Raw genomic sequence first — 14759 nt, forward strand, 5'->3', positions numbered from 1 at the left:
AGAAATTCAACTGAACAGAAATCAAAAAGCAACGTTTTAATAAAATAGGATATGTAACTCATTCACTGACAGCCTTACACTGGCTCTTAATGGAGCAGAGAATGTAAATGACAGTGCTGGCAGATGTAGATGTACTCTAGTTAACTGTAGATAATGGCTGCTCACTAGATCTTGTGTGAAGGGTCATATCCAGCAAACTCACCTTGATTCAGCAACAGACGGTCAAGAAGAATATTGAAAAGCGATGTAGTGCAGCTCAGGTTCAAATTCAAACACCCCTTCAAAGTTCAAAAAATTGCCAACAATTCAGGAAAGAGCTGAAACTAGTGTTCAATTGTGAAATCTGATTGATAGCTGTACCTCACCCTTCTTTTACACACAGGGCTTTGCTTTGAATGTGAGACAGAGAGCAGACTGGAACAACAACCCATTATCCTTTTAAATAATTCACCATCTGAATCTCTAATACCAGGCCACCAACTTCTCTGTGATTCAAGAAATGGAAATCCATTGAACAAGAACCGAGGCAAATTGGTAGGAAATCCTTCAAAAACAAAGTGGGCCTAAACGTCCGGTCACTCTATGAAATTTCAGAGGGGAACATGTGCAAACTGTTACAAAAAGCAATGAATAAAATACAAACAGTCAATGAGTCTTTTCTAAAATAACATAACTGTGCAGTCGCGACCTTACAAGTTGAGGGTCATTTTATCATATGAAATAAAACTGTTTTTTGCCCAACTGCCTGAAATAATGCAATTTGTGGTACTACATAAATATACATGTTTGAACTTTTTAATGCTGCCTTGTTTTTTATCTGTACATCTTAAATTTCTTCTCACCCCAAGGTGCATACGGCTGGTGTTACAGAGGCACAATGCTTGAAATATATTTCTGTTTAAATTTCCAATAATCAACAATTTTTTGTAATGTCTTTTGTTAACTATATTCAGGTCCAGTTAAAAAGCGAGGAATGCAAAACATTTGCGATGAAGATCCTGAAGAAACGCCACATAGTAGACACAAGACAGCAAGAGCACATACGCTCTGAGAAGCAGATCATGCAGGGGGCTCATTCAGACTTCATTGTGAGGTACAACGCATTACTGTCCTAATACATACCCACTCTATTTCCTGGCCACAGCAACCCAGGTGTATCCCACCCCCACATCATGACTGAATATCCTCACACAACTTTACTCTTTTTACTCTGTCAGATACCTTCCAATTGGCAAATTATTCATTAAGTTTGGACAAGTTGTGGATTTTAATATTAATATCCTTTGTCATGGAATATGAGGATTGATGTATATTTTCCAGTTTAGAAAACATATTAACATTTACCAAAATGTTTTTAGATAGAGAAAAGTGTTTGTGTGTCTCTCTGATCCCAATTCTTTCTCAAGGGTCAGTACCTTGAATTTAGATATTTTGTTTTTCAAAGTAAAGATTAAAGATAAAACACCATGATTTGTACGTAGGAAAAAAATGTGGTTCTCTCTAGTAAAGTTCAGTTAGAAGAATTACAAAACTTTACAATTGTTGCCACAAACAATTCCATAACACATGACTCTCCATTGGGGATTAAAACAGGCTCTTGTCATTGTGATCCTATCTCTTTGAACCTCATTAGAATAATGTATCCCTTCCCAAAATAATTATGTCTGAAAATAAATATTTGACTCTGCTAATTTTATGGATTGACTTGGATCAGCCTCAGTGGTTTTGATTGTGTATGTGGATGTCACAAAAGATTTGCCCTGAACGAGGAGAAGGAGACTCAAGTTTAAAGGTTGCATACTATGAACAATCAGGGGGAGGGGGGAGGATTGGTTCCAGTAATAAAGTAGAAATTCTTGAACTAATATTTCTAAACCACTGAGAATGTCTGGGCAACATTTCTTACAAAGTAGAACATCTTTGTGTAAATTAGTTTAATTTGCCTCCAAATGAGACGTCTAGTCAAAGTGTTAAGCCACATGTGATTTCGGCTCAGCAGTGAGGTGTTGCCTGATTCTCTACTGACAGTGAGGAAGAGGCCTACTGAAAAATGCCTACTCCACATAGAGTGACTTGACAGATAATATGAAATTATGGCAATGCTTATGCTAACCATTCAAAGTAAGAGGAATACTTGTGGATAGCAATAGGTCTCATGACTTAGCTTGTGCATAGCATTACAAACTGAGACAAACGAATTACAAAACAACTCAGCCCTAGTTTAAAAGGACTCGTCTGCTACAATTACCAGGAGATGTCGCCTTTCCAGATACAAGCAACAATTGAAACTGAAGAAAGATTGGTTTCTTCACTAACTTGTCATTGCACCGGCAAACCTCTGCATGCCTTGTAGAATCTTAAAGCTCCCAAAGAATATCATTTTCCTCGCCATTTGCTGTATAAAAAAAGTTTATTGAGTTGAATTTGCCTTCCACTATTCTCTTTTCTTGCAGATGTTAAAGCACTTTCTTTACCAAACATTGTACTTATCTTATTAAGGGCATCACCAGTGGATTTATTTCTGTGATACAGAAATATCCCGAGAGGAAATAGAAGATTTGGATAGGAAATATCCTTAACATACAATCATATTCAGAGATTCACTGGGAACTATGTTATCTTCGTAAAATACCAAGTTATCGTAAATCACCAAATTATAAATGGGTGTTGCTTTTTAACTTCACACCCCCACCCCCCCCTACACACACAGACCACACCCACACGCAATGTATTTGATTAGATGTAACTGTTTGCAAACGTATCTTTATTTATTATATTTTTACATTTGTATGCATTGGGTGTAAACGGGTGAGTTAGTATGCATGGAATGAAAGGCTGCTTTATCACTTTATGCATTAACTACAATCATTTAAGGATTATTCCAAATGATGCTCCATTTCCTATTGCTAATAAGTTGATATATGTTTAAAATAGAGTTTAGCTTTAAAGGAATATGGGTGTTTGATGAAGAATAGATTACTTTGCGTTTAAAGAAATGCTACCTTCCAAAATACAGCCTAACGAGGTTTTCATATTCTCCATATTTAGAAAAATGTTTAAGGATGACGTATTTATTACAGTGTACTTCACATGACTTAATAAATCAGGCACTCCAATACATATATATTGACAGGAGTAGACGAATCTTGATTCACAAAGACGTAAAACGAATTTGGGTGCAAAGGTAATGTTTGAAATAAACAATTCACAAGGTGTATCTGTCCGTTTCACTCAGGAAGATCATAGTCATCTTCTGTTTTATGAAAATGTCTGAGTCATTGTGGACGAATGAAACAGTAACCGTACTTGCTCAATTAACAGCCCCTTTGGGATCTACTATAGACAAAGAGTTAGTTAGTGTGAGAACCATTTAAGTAAGTATCTAAAAAAATAAATAAAAGAGTAACACTTTCTCTCATTCATTTTAAAAATGCAGGTTATATAGAACGTTCAAGGACAGCAAATATTTATACATGTTGATGGAAGCTTGTTTAGGAGGCGAACTTTGGACGATTCTCAGGGACAGGTAAGGACTCTCAGTTCCTGAGTTCATTTAATTTTGATGTATGATTGCTTCATTGCAATTCAATGATAAGTTAGTTTTGTAGATTACTAATTACATTTCATGTAAGGGTTCCGGTTTTTCTTTTTAAAAGGATTGAGGGTGACTGGGGTCCACCTCATCCAATATCAAAGCTCAATTTAAAGTAGCACACCAATGTCTTCCCATGGGATTGCCTAACATATGTGCTCTAGAGGGGCAAAATCTTCTCCTGGGTCATCTGTACAGCCACATACATAGAGCAAAGTAGGATTCTCTCAAAAGCATGTGAAATGCCTCTTTCTTCAATCTTAAATGAGGTCTGCAGGTGGCCTGGGCAAAATATTAATTATGCTGGATTAAGTTGCGTAATTTTGGGAATTTCACGTTACGCTTGTTACCTGAATTTCCAGAAATGACACCATTATGCCATTTTGATTAATTGCAAACCCTTGACTGTAAAATTTACTGCCAAATTAAGACCCTAGGAGTCTGGCTAGAACCCGAGCTCTCAATGAAAACACAAGCGGCCAAAACTGCAGGAACCTGTTTTGGGCTTATGCGCACCACCCGCAAGATTCTTCCCCTACTCCCGCCCACCTCCAGAAAACTCCTAGTCCAAGGGCTAATTCTGTCACGGTTGGACTACAGTAACATGGTTTACCTGGGTGCCCCAGAGGCCACCTTGGCTAAAATACAACGAACACAGAACGCTGCAGCCCGACTACTCATGAACCTTCCCTCCAGAGTGTCAGCTAAACCTGCCATCAAAGCCCTGCACTGGCTCCCGGTGCGTCAAAGGGTGGAATTCAAAGCCATGTGCACGGCTTACAAACTGATTAATGGAGCTGGCCCTCCGATTCTCAGCGACCTGGTAACTCCTTATATAGCTCCCAGATCCCTGCGGTCCGAGAATGAACATCTAGCCAACATCCCCAAATTTAAAAAGACACGCACTGGAGGCCGACGCTTCTCTGTGAAAGCTTCCACCGGATGGAACTCACTCCCCCGTACCCTCAGACTGGAACCCAGCTATCTTATTTTCAGAAAAAAATTGAAAACACTTCTATTTCCGAAATAACGTCCCCCCCCTTTTCTTTTTTTTTTTTTTTTCTCCTCCATCTCATCTGGATATCCAAATCATTACAGCGCGGGGATGCCTTCGGGTCACCAGGCGCTCTACAAGTCGTTAAAATAAATAAAATAAATAAATAAATAAAGTTCAATTCACGGTAAAGCACCCGAACAAAAGAACTCTCCATTCTCTAGCTTCCTCTTTTACATTTCCTCCATTTATCTTTCAAACTGGTGATCTGTAGTGTAGACCCCTGTCTCTCTTTAGAGTGTCTCCTTCCCAGAGCAGCACACATTTACAGAGTCCATTACTTTTAAAATTGCATTACTGATTGACTGGAGTGTGGGCCCTGATCAAGCAGCAACCACAATCCAAACCCCAAATCAACTTGTGCTACACCCCCTGGTAGCTTGGCTCAGAGCAGTCAGACTTAACTTAGAAGCAATATGTATAGTGTTTGTGCAATACCACACAAAAGGCTCCCACACTCAGACAGAGATATAAAGATTCATTTAACAAATAAAACAAGACTGAAATGACAAAAATCAGTAGACCCAGAGATATTGAATTGTAATGTTTTTAGAGAAAATAGTTCCAAACCGTCAACTATGGAGATCTGGTTGTGCTGGGCCAGGGCAAAGTCACAAGATCAGGCAAACTGCGATGGATCGCAGGTCAGCTACAGGGACTCAGTTAGGCTCGCTTAACAGAGTACCTTTAATTCTGGTTTGCAGAACGTTGAGGGGATCTGTGCTGAAGATGCATCACTCAGCTGAGGCGATGCATCAGTTTCGAAATGCTGCGAGATTACCTCGATGTTGAGGATCCCATGGATGAGGCTTGCGATGCAAAGTTCGGCATTGGGGATGTGATGCATAGTCGGGGTGATGCGTCGGTTCCAAAGAGCTTGAAAACTGCGATGCAGAGTCCGGCGTCATCATCGAGGCTGCCATCAATGAGAGATGTGAGAGCCTGCACTGAGGATGTGTCGCACAGTGGCGGTTCAGAAGGCAATGCGGGCTGCTTTGCAATGGGTCCAATCCACACAGCAGCAGATATGTGTCAATTTGGCTCAGGGTTGCAGTACAAAGCAGGATCCACATAGGCTGGCAAAACACCTTAGGCCCACTTCCATTGTCCAGGTCTGGGGTGACACCACTTGGCAGGGTAGACTCACAGATGGCAGAGTCCAGGTGCAGATGCAAGATTGTTGGAAGCCTGTTATGTCCCTAAGGCTTCAGATGAGGAGGTCAGCTAACTTTCCCTTGGAGTCAGTCTGGGTTCTGCATTCAAGTGATGCAGGTCCTGTCCTTCTCACCCAAGCAAGAGGGCAGCAGGTCAGAACATCAGGTCAGCAGTTTCTTCAGAGCAGCAGTCCAGCAGAGTGGCAGTCCTTGTAGCAGCACAGCTCTCCTTCTTCCTGGCAGAGTATCCACAGGTCCAGTGGTGTACTGAAGTAGTGGAGTCTGAGGTCCTTTTTTATATACAGTTGTGCCTGTGAAGTAGAGGAGAAGCTTCTAGAGGCATGCCTTTGGATTGCACATATACCCTGCCTGCCTGCCCTGGCTCCAGATTAACTACAGGAAGTATTCAACCCTTAGTGTGGAGACAAGACACGGTCTATTCAGGTTTAAGTGAGGCTGTGGCCACACCCAGTCCCTGCCAGTGATAGCCCATCCAGTCACACCTAAGCTCTACTTGGATGTGGGTCTCTAGGAGGAACACACAAAGCCCAACTGCCAACTACACTCAGTCATGAAATCTGTGACAGGCTGCAGACACCAAATGGTTAAGGGGAGAAAATGCCAACTTTCTAAAAGTTGAAAAACCAAAGAGGTCAGGCCCATAAGACAGGACCCAGGTAGGGCCATTTATAAATACAACAATAAGGGGGGACCTGGTACCCTAATCAATTATAGCAATTGATGTATTGTGACAACCACTCGATATTCCTTTAGTGATTGGGTTATTTATTTACCCTATTTTTTAAACAACTCTTTTTTTTTTAATTATATAAGGACTTCACATCCTTCTAGTTGAACACATATCTAGTGACATTTACATACTTACATACATCAACAATTGACACCACATTTATCACATTATACAATACCAACAATTTTCACAAACATCAATATGACATAATTTCATACAAACGTAAATACAGTACAAAACCAATGTATCATATACAATCAAAAAGACACCCCTAAATTTCCTTTGGAGTTCCTACAATCCAGTCCATTATTTCCTGAATTATACATGTATCAATGTTTATATTTGCCATATAACTTTCTAAAAGTGACATTTTCAGGACTGTAATTTAAAATATGACTTCATCATAAATTAGGATTCTAGAGACACCAAATATGAAACATGTTTCTCTTGCCTTTGGGAAATGATACTTATAAAATGTAATATGGCAACTCCAATGTTATCTTATAGGAAAGATAGAACTTGCAGTAGGTAAAAATTAATGTAAGTGTTTTTCACTATTAGGACATGTAAAACTTAAAAGTACATGTCCAACTTTTTAAATACACTGCACCCTTTCTTTGGGGCTGTCTAGTGCATACCTTAAGGGTGACTTATATGTAAAAGGAAGGTTTGGGCCTGGCAAAATGTTTATTTTGGCAGGTTGGCAGGTTAAAACTGCAATGGCAAGTCTGAGACATGTGTAAAGGGCTACTTAAGTGGGTGGCACAATCAGTTCTGCAGGCCCACTAGTAGCAAGTCTTTTACAAGTCCTGGGCACATGTAGTACGCTTTACTAGGGACTTATAAGTAAATTAAATAGGGATTAACCAATGTTACCATGTTTTAAGGAACAGTGGCAGTGGCAAAGTGTGTATAGGCTTAACAACAGCAAAAACGAAGTCAGCAAAAACAGGAAGTCTGAAGGCAAAAAGTCGGGGGTAGACCAGGCCAAGGATGCCTGGACAAATAATCACTTTTTTTCAGAACAATGTGGAATGAAGCAGTAGCTGCCATCGCCTTCGTTAGAAGGGCTTTGACTTAATTGTGGCAAAGCCGCTTCTTTACAAGGCGATGACATTGAATAACCCTGCTTTCCTGCAGAGGAGTTGAAAGCCACAACAGACAAATGTCACTTACATTTAAAATGGCACAGTAAAGATGCCATTAAATTTGTTAATAGTTATCTTCTAAAACATAGAATTCTGCACTGCAGAAACCTAAGCAGTGACCCACATACACCAATGTTAATCTATAGTTTATAAACTGATTTAGAGAATGACGACGACTGTTATAAACAGGGATGAAGAAGCTTTTGGTGAAATCAGAAGCATACGGTCTATGTTTTTCAATGTAACTAAACCTTTCAAATCACTAAACCCCAAATGTGTCCTTGACTTCAGTTCTGCGGAACATTGTGTACGTTTCCAGTAAAGGGAAACACCATTCTAATTCTCTTAGGCGACAGTGGTTTCAGTGGTTTTCCATCATTTCATTCTTTGGCGAAGCGAGTCGCACCTCATGACATGATATAGATATTTTATATCAATGTCTATATTACTCAAGGAAAAAAAATAGCAGGCACCGCTTTATCCAGCATAAGCAATCTTGAAGAACTCTGCTACAAAAGCCTTGGGGCTGTGTTCCATTGAGCCTTCTGGAACTAAAATACACAAATATGAACACAAACCTATAGATCAACTGTAACATAAACTTTTTTCTCCATTTACAGTCATCAGTGTTGGTCTTAACCCTTTCATTGCCAAAGTAACTACTTTTACCCTGGCTATATTATCTGTAAGTTATCACTGTAGTATCCTGCTGGACACATTCTAGTGTTCCATGAGTATGCTGTGAATACACTTTACACCCACCCATCACAAGCATCACCAGTCAAGTGACCCAGCTAATAAAAGGGGCTGAGCAGACGTGACCTGGGCCAGTTATCAGTACCATACTACTGTGTGTGACGCATTATTCCCAAATATGTAGGACTAGCACCCCCAACTTTGCAATCACCTTACTCTTTTAAGGTCACATGCATATGCACAAAGGCAACAAAAAACACTATATTACTATTTTAAATGCAGCGGAGAGGCACTGAAAGGGTTAATGCTCTCTGATTGACAAAGGGCAATCTAATATTGTTGTACATGTACAGTGTCGAGATGTCTGCTACTCACAACTCATTCTCATGGATGCCTATTCACAGAAATGCCAGTGGTAAAGAAAATGACACCATGCACTCCTTGAGCACAAATAACTTCAGAGTGGTGGCTCTTTTTTCACACTTAGCTCCTCAGCAGCGTCTTGTTTGCTCCTGATGAAACAGTGGGAAAAAGGTAGAGAAAATTACAGAAAGTGAACAGGGTTTTCAGTGACCAGCTAACTTTCTCTCCATGCTGCTGCTTTCTCAACTCCTGAGGTCTGGACCAGCAAGAGCAATTCCATGCTTCCTAAACAGCAAGTCATGGGTAGCTGGTGCTGACCCTGTCTATACCAAATTGATGGCCACACTCGTTTTGTACTTGAAATACAAACATTCTACCCCAAAAAGTTCCCATAAAGGCATAATAAATAACATATCATCTTTTAAATTTCCCCTGATACATTTTTCGAAAAAGGACCATCCTGGGAGGAGCTACTCTTTATCAGATGTATGGATGTGATGATTAGACGGCAACATATTTTGTTTATGCTGTTTTATGCTCATAAATATACTATGTTTATAAATGGTTTACATGTGGTGATTTATGGACTCCCATAGTATAACCTGTACATTTGTGTGGGGTAAAGCCGTAGGGCAGTGGTTCTTAACCCGCGGGCCAAGGACACCCAGGGGTCTGCAACACGTTCCCAGAGGGTCAGTGGGCTAGAGTGGCAAGCGCTAGCCGAGCTGCCTGGGGAAACTAGGGCCAATGGTTTTTACTCAAAATAAGGTATTCTGTGTCAGTAAGAAAGTTTATGTTTGTACTTCTCACATTTTACTTTAATTGCTTCCCTAGGAGCATTTGTGTTTTTTCCAGCTCAAGTGCGTGCTGTGACCTGGGTCTCTTGTATGTGTCTCTATGAGTTCAGGTTGTGGGTGGGTGTTTCTAACCGGCCATAACTCAGAGGTTTGGAGTTGAGGCTGAAGGCAGTGCGAGTTTCTCACAGAGCCTAGGAGTGGGTCATTAATGTGTTCAGACTACTTGAAATCCAATCCTTGGCCTTTGTGCAGTGTGCAAGAGAATGTGAAGTGAGTCAGATGCATGAAGGTAAGTGCAAAAGGGGAGAATAAAAGTTGGGTGCAGAAGAAGAAAGTGATGATGTGTGAAATGTAAAAACAAAGGATTTCAGAATGATGTAGGGGAAAAAAGTCTTGGGTCCTAGCTTCCAGGAGTGATTTTTTTTTAGGGGTCCTCAAAAGTTAAAAGGTTAAAAATCACTGCCACAGACAATCAACTGCTTTTCATATAACATACATAGCAGAGAAACCAATTATATGTGAATGCATACAAAAGGGAAGGTGGGCAATTAGCTGCTTCAACAAAAATATGAAACTATAAACATTATTTCTGATGTAAATTGTAAGAAATGAAGAACACATTTCAAAGTGGGTCCTGTTGAAGAAGTCATGTTTTTATTCTCTGCATTCTGCTCTTTCCAAAAAACTGTCCTTTGACAACATTCCAACAGCAAAGCATCACAAGGAATAACTCAAATTGGTTATAAGTATGAATTTTATTCTGTTTGGCGTTTTATTGTATTTTATTTTTAACTGTACATTGTGGAGCCAATTCAGCGTGCTGGAAATGTGTCAGCCGTGCCGTGATACATCTGCTCAACTATCCCAGAGTGGAGATGTGTACCTCCATTGCTGGCCACATTCCTGTGCAGTCCACTGAATTGGGCCAAGTATGTCTGATACCAGTATGTATTTCCATCTTGCCAGAAGCACAGCTGCTATAAATTTGATAATCGCTCCTCTTTCCGTGCCAGTAAGAGCAGACTCATACATTAAACTGTACATTAAAAGGGTTCTGCTGTGAAGGCATAATTATATTTACCGCGAGCAGTATCAGCAGTAATTGTATGGCAAATGGCTGGCTTGCTGAAATGCTGCCCATACTGGTAGCAGACATCAAACTTGAAGGTTTTTTTCCATGATTTTGTTGAACTTCACCTCCATTCTTGGCGGTCACCGTACAAACTTGTCTTGTCTTCGATGTACATCTGCCATGCATATACACTTATCTGGTGACACATGAACTTGAGGACTGGTGGGTTTCCAGGGGAAAAAAAACAGAGATGAGGTAGATTTTCAACCCTTGTTTTCACAAAGACATATGGGCATGTTATTGAGTCCTGGTTGATTATTCTAGTGGCTTGTGTCAAATTCCTTTTGGAAGCTCGTCCAATGGTTAAAGCCCACAGTTCACTTGCACAATCCACGACGTAGGTGTTTTACAGGTTTTTGTAAATATAAACACCCTACCCCAGGGATCAACAATACTTTTTCCTATGGTGTAGACTCATCATCTGAAATTATTTGAGTTTCAATTGTGTATAAAATAGAGTATGTTTAGAACATAGTTTACACCTCTTTTTGTAGAACATCTGCTTCAATGTGTTACAATATAGTGGAGCTGTCAAGTGCGATTTTAGAATATCTAAAAAAAAAAGGATATTTGATTCAAGTGGGGTTCAGTGCCGCCTCTTAATTTGGTAAAAATGTCGCGAAACCAGCAGAGACACAAATATTCAATTATTTTAACTCACCTTTTCAGCTTCTATCTTTACTGTTCAATTAATCTGTTTGCCACGCTGATTGTATGTGTACGTTATCTTCCAATGGGCTATTGTAATCAGAAGTGAGAGTAAGCGGAGGAGGGGGCAGAGGAGGAAATTGGTGCATTTTTTCTCTACTACAGTTAACAAAGAGAATTAGGCAAATTAAGGAAAGCAGTGGCCCACACCAGCGTTGTCTTGCTAAATAATGTGCAGAATTACCCGTATTTTCGCTATATAGCAGACTGTGCAAAGGGCCTGAAAAAAAGATGGCCAATCAAGGATATAGTTATTCTGGTTTTGATTGGTTGAAATGCAACAAATAGCAAGGTACTCAATTTTTGCTCTGCAAAAAAATTGGAAATATTTTCTGTAGATTATCAGAAACCATTTTAGACTGATTTTGGCACCACATCGCAAAGATGCCAACTTTGGGGGACTGATAAATGTATTGTTGCTCCATGCCTCCCCGACAACCTATGCCTCTTTATATGACACCCTACAGAATAGTGATTGCGTTTAAATTATATGCAAACCAGAAAATCGGTTTCTAAGCAAATCAGTGTAGACCACCAGCCAGTCAGGGTATCTTGGTGTAACAAATTGAGTTATGGTCTCCCTTCACAATATAACATGTTTTCTTTGTAGATTTGAAAAGTAATATCCTTTGGGATGTTGTGTAGACATCTATCAATAAAGACATACACTTTGATAATTGCCAGACAAACTACTTGAAACACATGTATTAAATCAAGGAAACATTTCATTGGTCCTCTGTGTGATATCATCATCATTGTCCATGAGTCAGTACGTCAGACATTCAATCTCATTGTGCTCTTCCGAGTGTTTTTCCTCATCCTTAGACAGCCGTGTGCTGCTGGCCTAAGGCCATTCAACATTTGATATGTTGAATGTCAAATATCTCTGACTCTATTTGCAAAGTACATTGGTCAAACTTCTCAATCAAAAAGCCTTATGTTCTCTAATTTGCTGTTCTCAACATCTCTTGCAGAGGTTCGTTTGAAGATGCGACTACTAGATTTTATACAGCATGCGTAGTAGAGGCATTTGCATACCTGCATTCCAAAGGAATAATTTATAGGGACCTCAAGCCAGAAAACCTCATTCTGGATCATCGAGGATACGCCAAGCTGGTGAGTGGCACAGAGGAGATTCAGTTGACACGCATCCACATTCCTTCCGTCAATGCCTTTGACGCCGTCATCAGGAAAATTCTCTTTATTTCACAGTCGCTATCCCTGCTCACCACAGCCATGAAAGCAAATGAAACAGTTAAATAAAAGTACGGGGGCTAAATTTAAAGAATAAGCTTGTATACAACCTCCAAGCTTGTCTTTAAATTTCCTTTACATTTTCAATATTTCAGAAAAGCAACTTAACATTTTGAGAACAATCCTTTAAGAATATTATGTATCAGAGAAGACCTCTATGGTGACATTAGAAGTAGGTGCCTGCAAAATCCAGACTTTTTTCGGGGGGGGGGGGGTATTTTTATAGACGCGCGAGAGAACATTTAGCAAAATTAACTTGACAAAGTCTCTCTCATGAATATTTACCATGAGTTCACATTCATAGTTCGTGCGGTATAACAACAAGGGGAATGATATGAAACAAATGCATCCCATGAAACAATTTCTGCTTCTATGACACAGTTTCTGCTGGAACATGCAGGAAAAATCGTGAAAATGTGTATTGAAGTCACATAACAGAAATGTGTGAATTTCACAATTTTTACATATATCTAAAAGAAAATGAATTGTATAGTATTTGTAACTATCCACTGTTTATATCAAATATTAGAACGTTCTTAATCACAGAAATTAATGAAATATGCAAAAGAATGATGATTGTGAACATAATGTATTTGTTTTCTCTGGTGCTGAGTGTGCATGCGTGTGCCAGGGGAGAAGCGTTTGCTGTAAGTAGATATTGCCTATACTTAGTAAGGACCCAAACGCAGGTCAGCTCTTCAATGTGTTCATAGAATTTTGCTTCTTTCAGGTCGATTTTGGCTTCGCAAAGAAAATAGGATTTGGAAAGAAAACATGGACCTTTTGTGGAACTCCAGAGTATGTAGCCCCAGAGATCATCCTGAACAAAGGCCATGACATTTCAGCCGACTACTGGTCACTGGGCATCTTAATGTATGAGCTTCTGACTGGCAGGTATGGGCATTACCATAGCAACTGAAGCTAACTAAGGAGCAGATCACTGCAAGACATGTCTGCCTTTGTCACTTTCATTATAATGATGAAGGCTGTATGGAGTGCTATTTTAATGGACATGAAAACACAACAGCGAAGCAAAATGAGCGGAAAACCTTAGAAGGTCAAAGTGAGTTGTGACTTTATACGTCTATATTGAGATGAAGGTCTCCTCATGGATATTTAAAATACCAGGGCTGTATCTTGGAACTGTGAATACGGAACTGTGAATATGTGCGAATACGTTTGACTCATGTAAGACACTTAAGCAAAATCGTTTTCTGGTCCTCTACTTTTCTTCAAGTTCACTACACATGAAGATTGTGCATGCACACTAAATGTGTTCGTAGAGGCTCCAAGGGGCATATTTGCAAAGGGCTACGCATTATACACAAGGCGGCATTAAGCCACTGAACGTGGCCTAACGCCGCCTTGTGAATAAGACATCCTTTCACCCTATACTTAGCATGAAAGGGGTGGGCAATGGGTGTTTAGGTGGGCGTTCCGCCGCAACACCCATTGATTTTGATTCTGCCCCATGTTTACAAGAGTGGCGTGAACATGGGGCAACGGCAAAATTAATACCAGGGCAAACCTAGTCTTAAACAGGCGAATCGAGCAGAAATGCCTTATTTCTACTTGTTTTTGCTGTTTTTATGTGTGCTGCCATGTGCAGCACACATAGAAGCAGCAAAACGCCATGTATGATTGTTTATGTATAGGAAGGTGTCCCTTGCTGCACATAAACAATCATTTTTAAAGTTACGAGTTACAAATTCTATGTGTGCTGCAGAAGTTACAAATCACCATTTATGATTGTTTGTGTGCAGGAAGGGGCACCTTCGTACACATAAACAATAATTTCCCATAATGCAGGTACCCTTGCACTATGGTGCAAGAGTGTCTGCGTTGGTACTAAGCAGCTACATTTTGGGACAGAGAAGGCAGAAACACTGGGCTGCACCGTATTGTTGTAAATACAATGCAGCCCTTCGTTTCAAAAGTGACAGAGCGAAACGTTAGCCTTCTTGGCTTAACGCCACCTTCCGCCACTTTAGTTGTAAATATTCCCCCAAATGTCTTAGCACATGCATGACATGTATTATCACATGCACAAAGGGCAAATTAGACACTAGACAAATGCAGTTGTGACAATACACTGGAAAACAATATAGAA

General features: G+C 39.9%; 1 protein-coding gene across 2 annotated transcripts in view; it reads left to right on the forward strand.

Annotated features, from left to right (window-relative positions):
- The window catches only part of PRKG1 (protein kinase cGMP-dependent 1), a 2371600-nt gene that overhangs the window by 2264294 nt on the left and 92547 nt on the right, over window positions 1-14759 (forward strand). For both annotated transcript variants that reach the window (XM_078642916.1, XM_078642915.1), the window contains exons 11-14: window positions 954-1093; window positions 3437-3526; window positions 12370-12511; window positions 13380-13543. In XM_078642916.1, the coding sequence (XP_078499042.1) occupies window positions 954-1093; window positions 3437-3526; window positions 12370-12511; window positions 13380-13543 (536 nt within the window). The remainder of the gene's footprint in view (window positions 1-953; window positions 1094-3436; window positions 3527-12369; window positions 12512-13379; window positions 13544-14759) is intronic.

The sequence above is a fragment of the Lissotriton helveticus genome, chromosome 5_1 (genome assembly GCF_964261635.1).
Source record: "Lissotriton helveticus chromosome 5_1, aLisHel1.1, whole genome shotgun sequence".
Classification (NCBI taxonomy): Eukaryota; Metazoa; Chordata; class Amphibia; order Caudata; family Salamandridae; genus Lissotriton; species Lissotriton helveticus.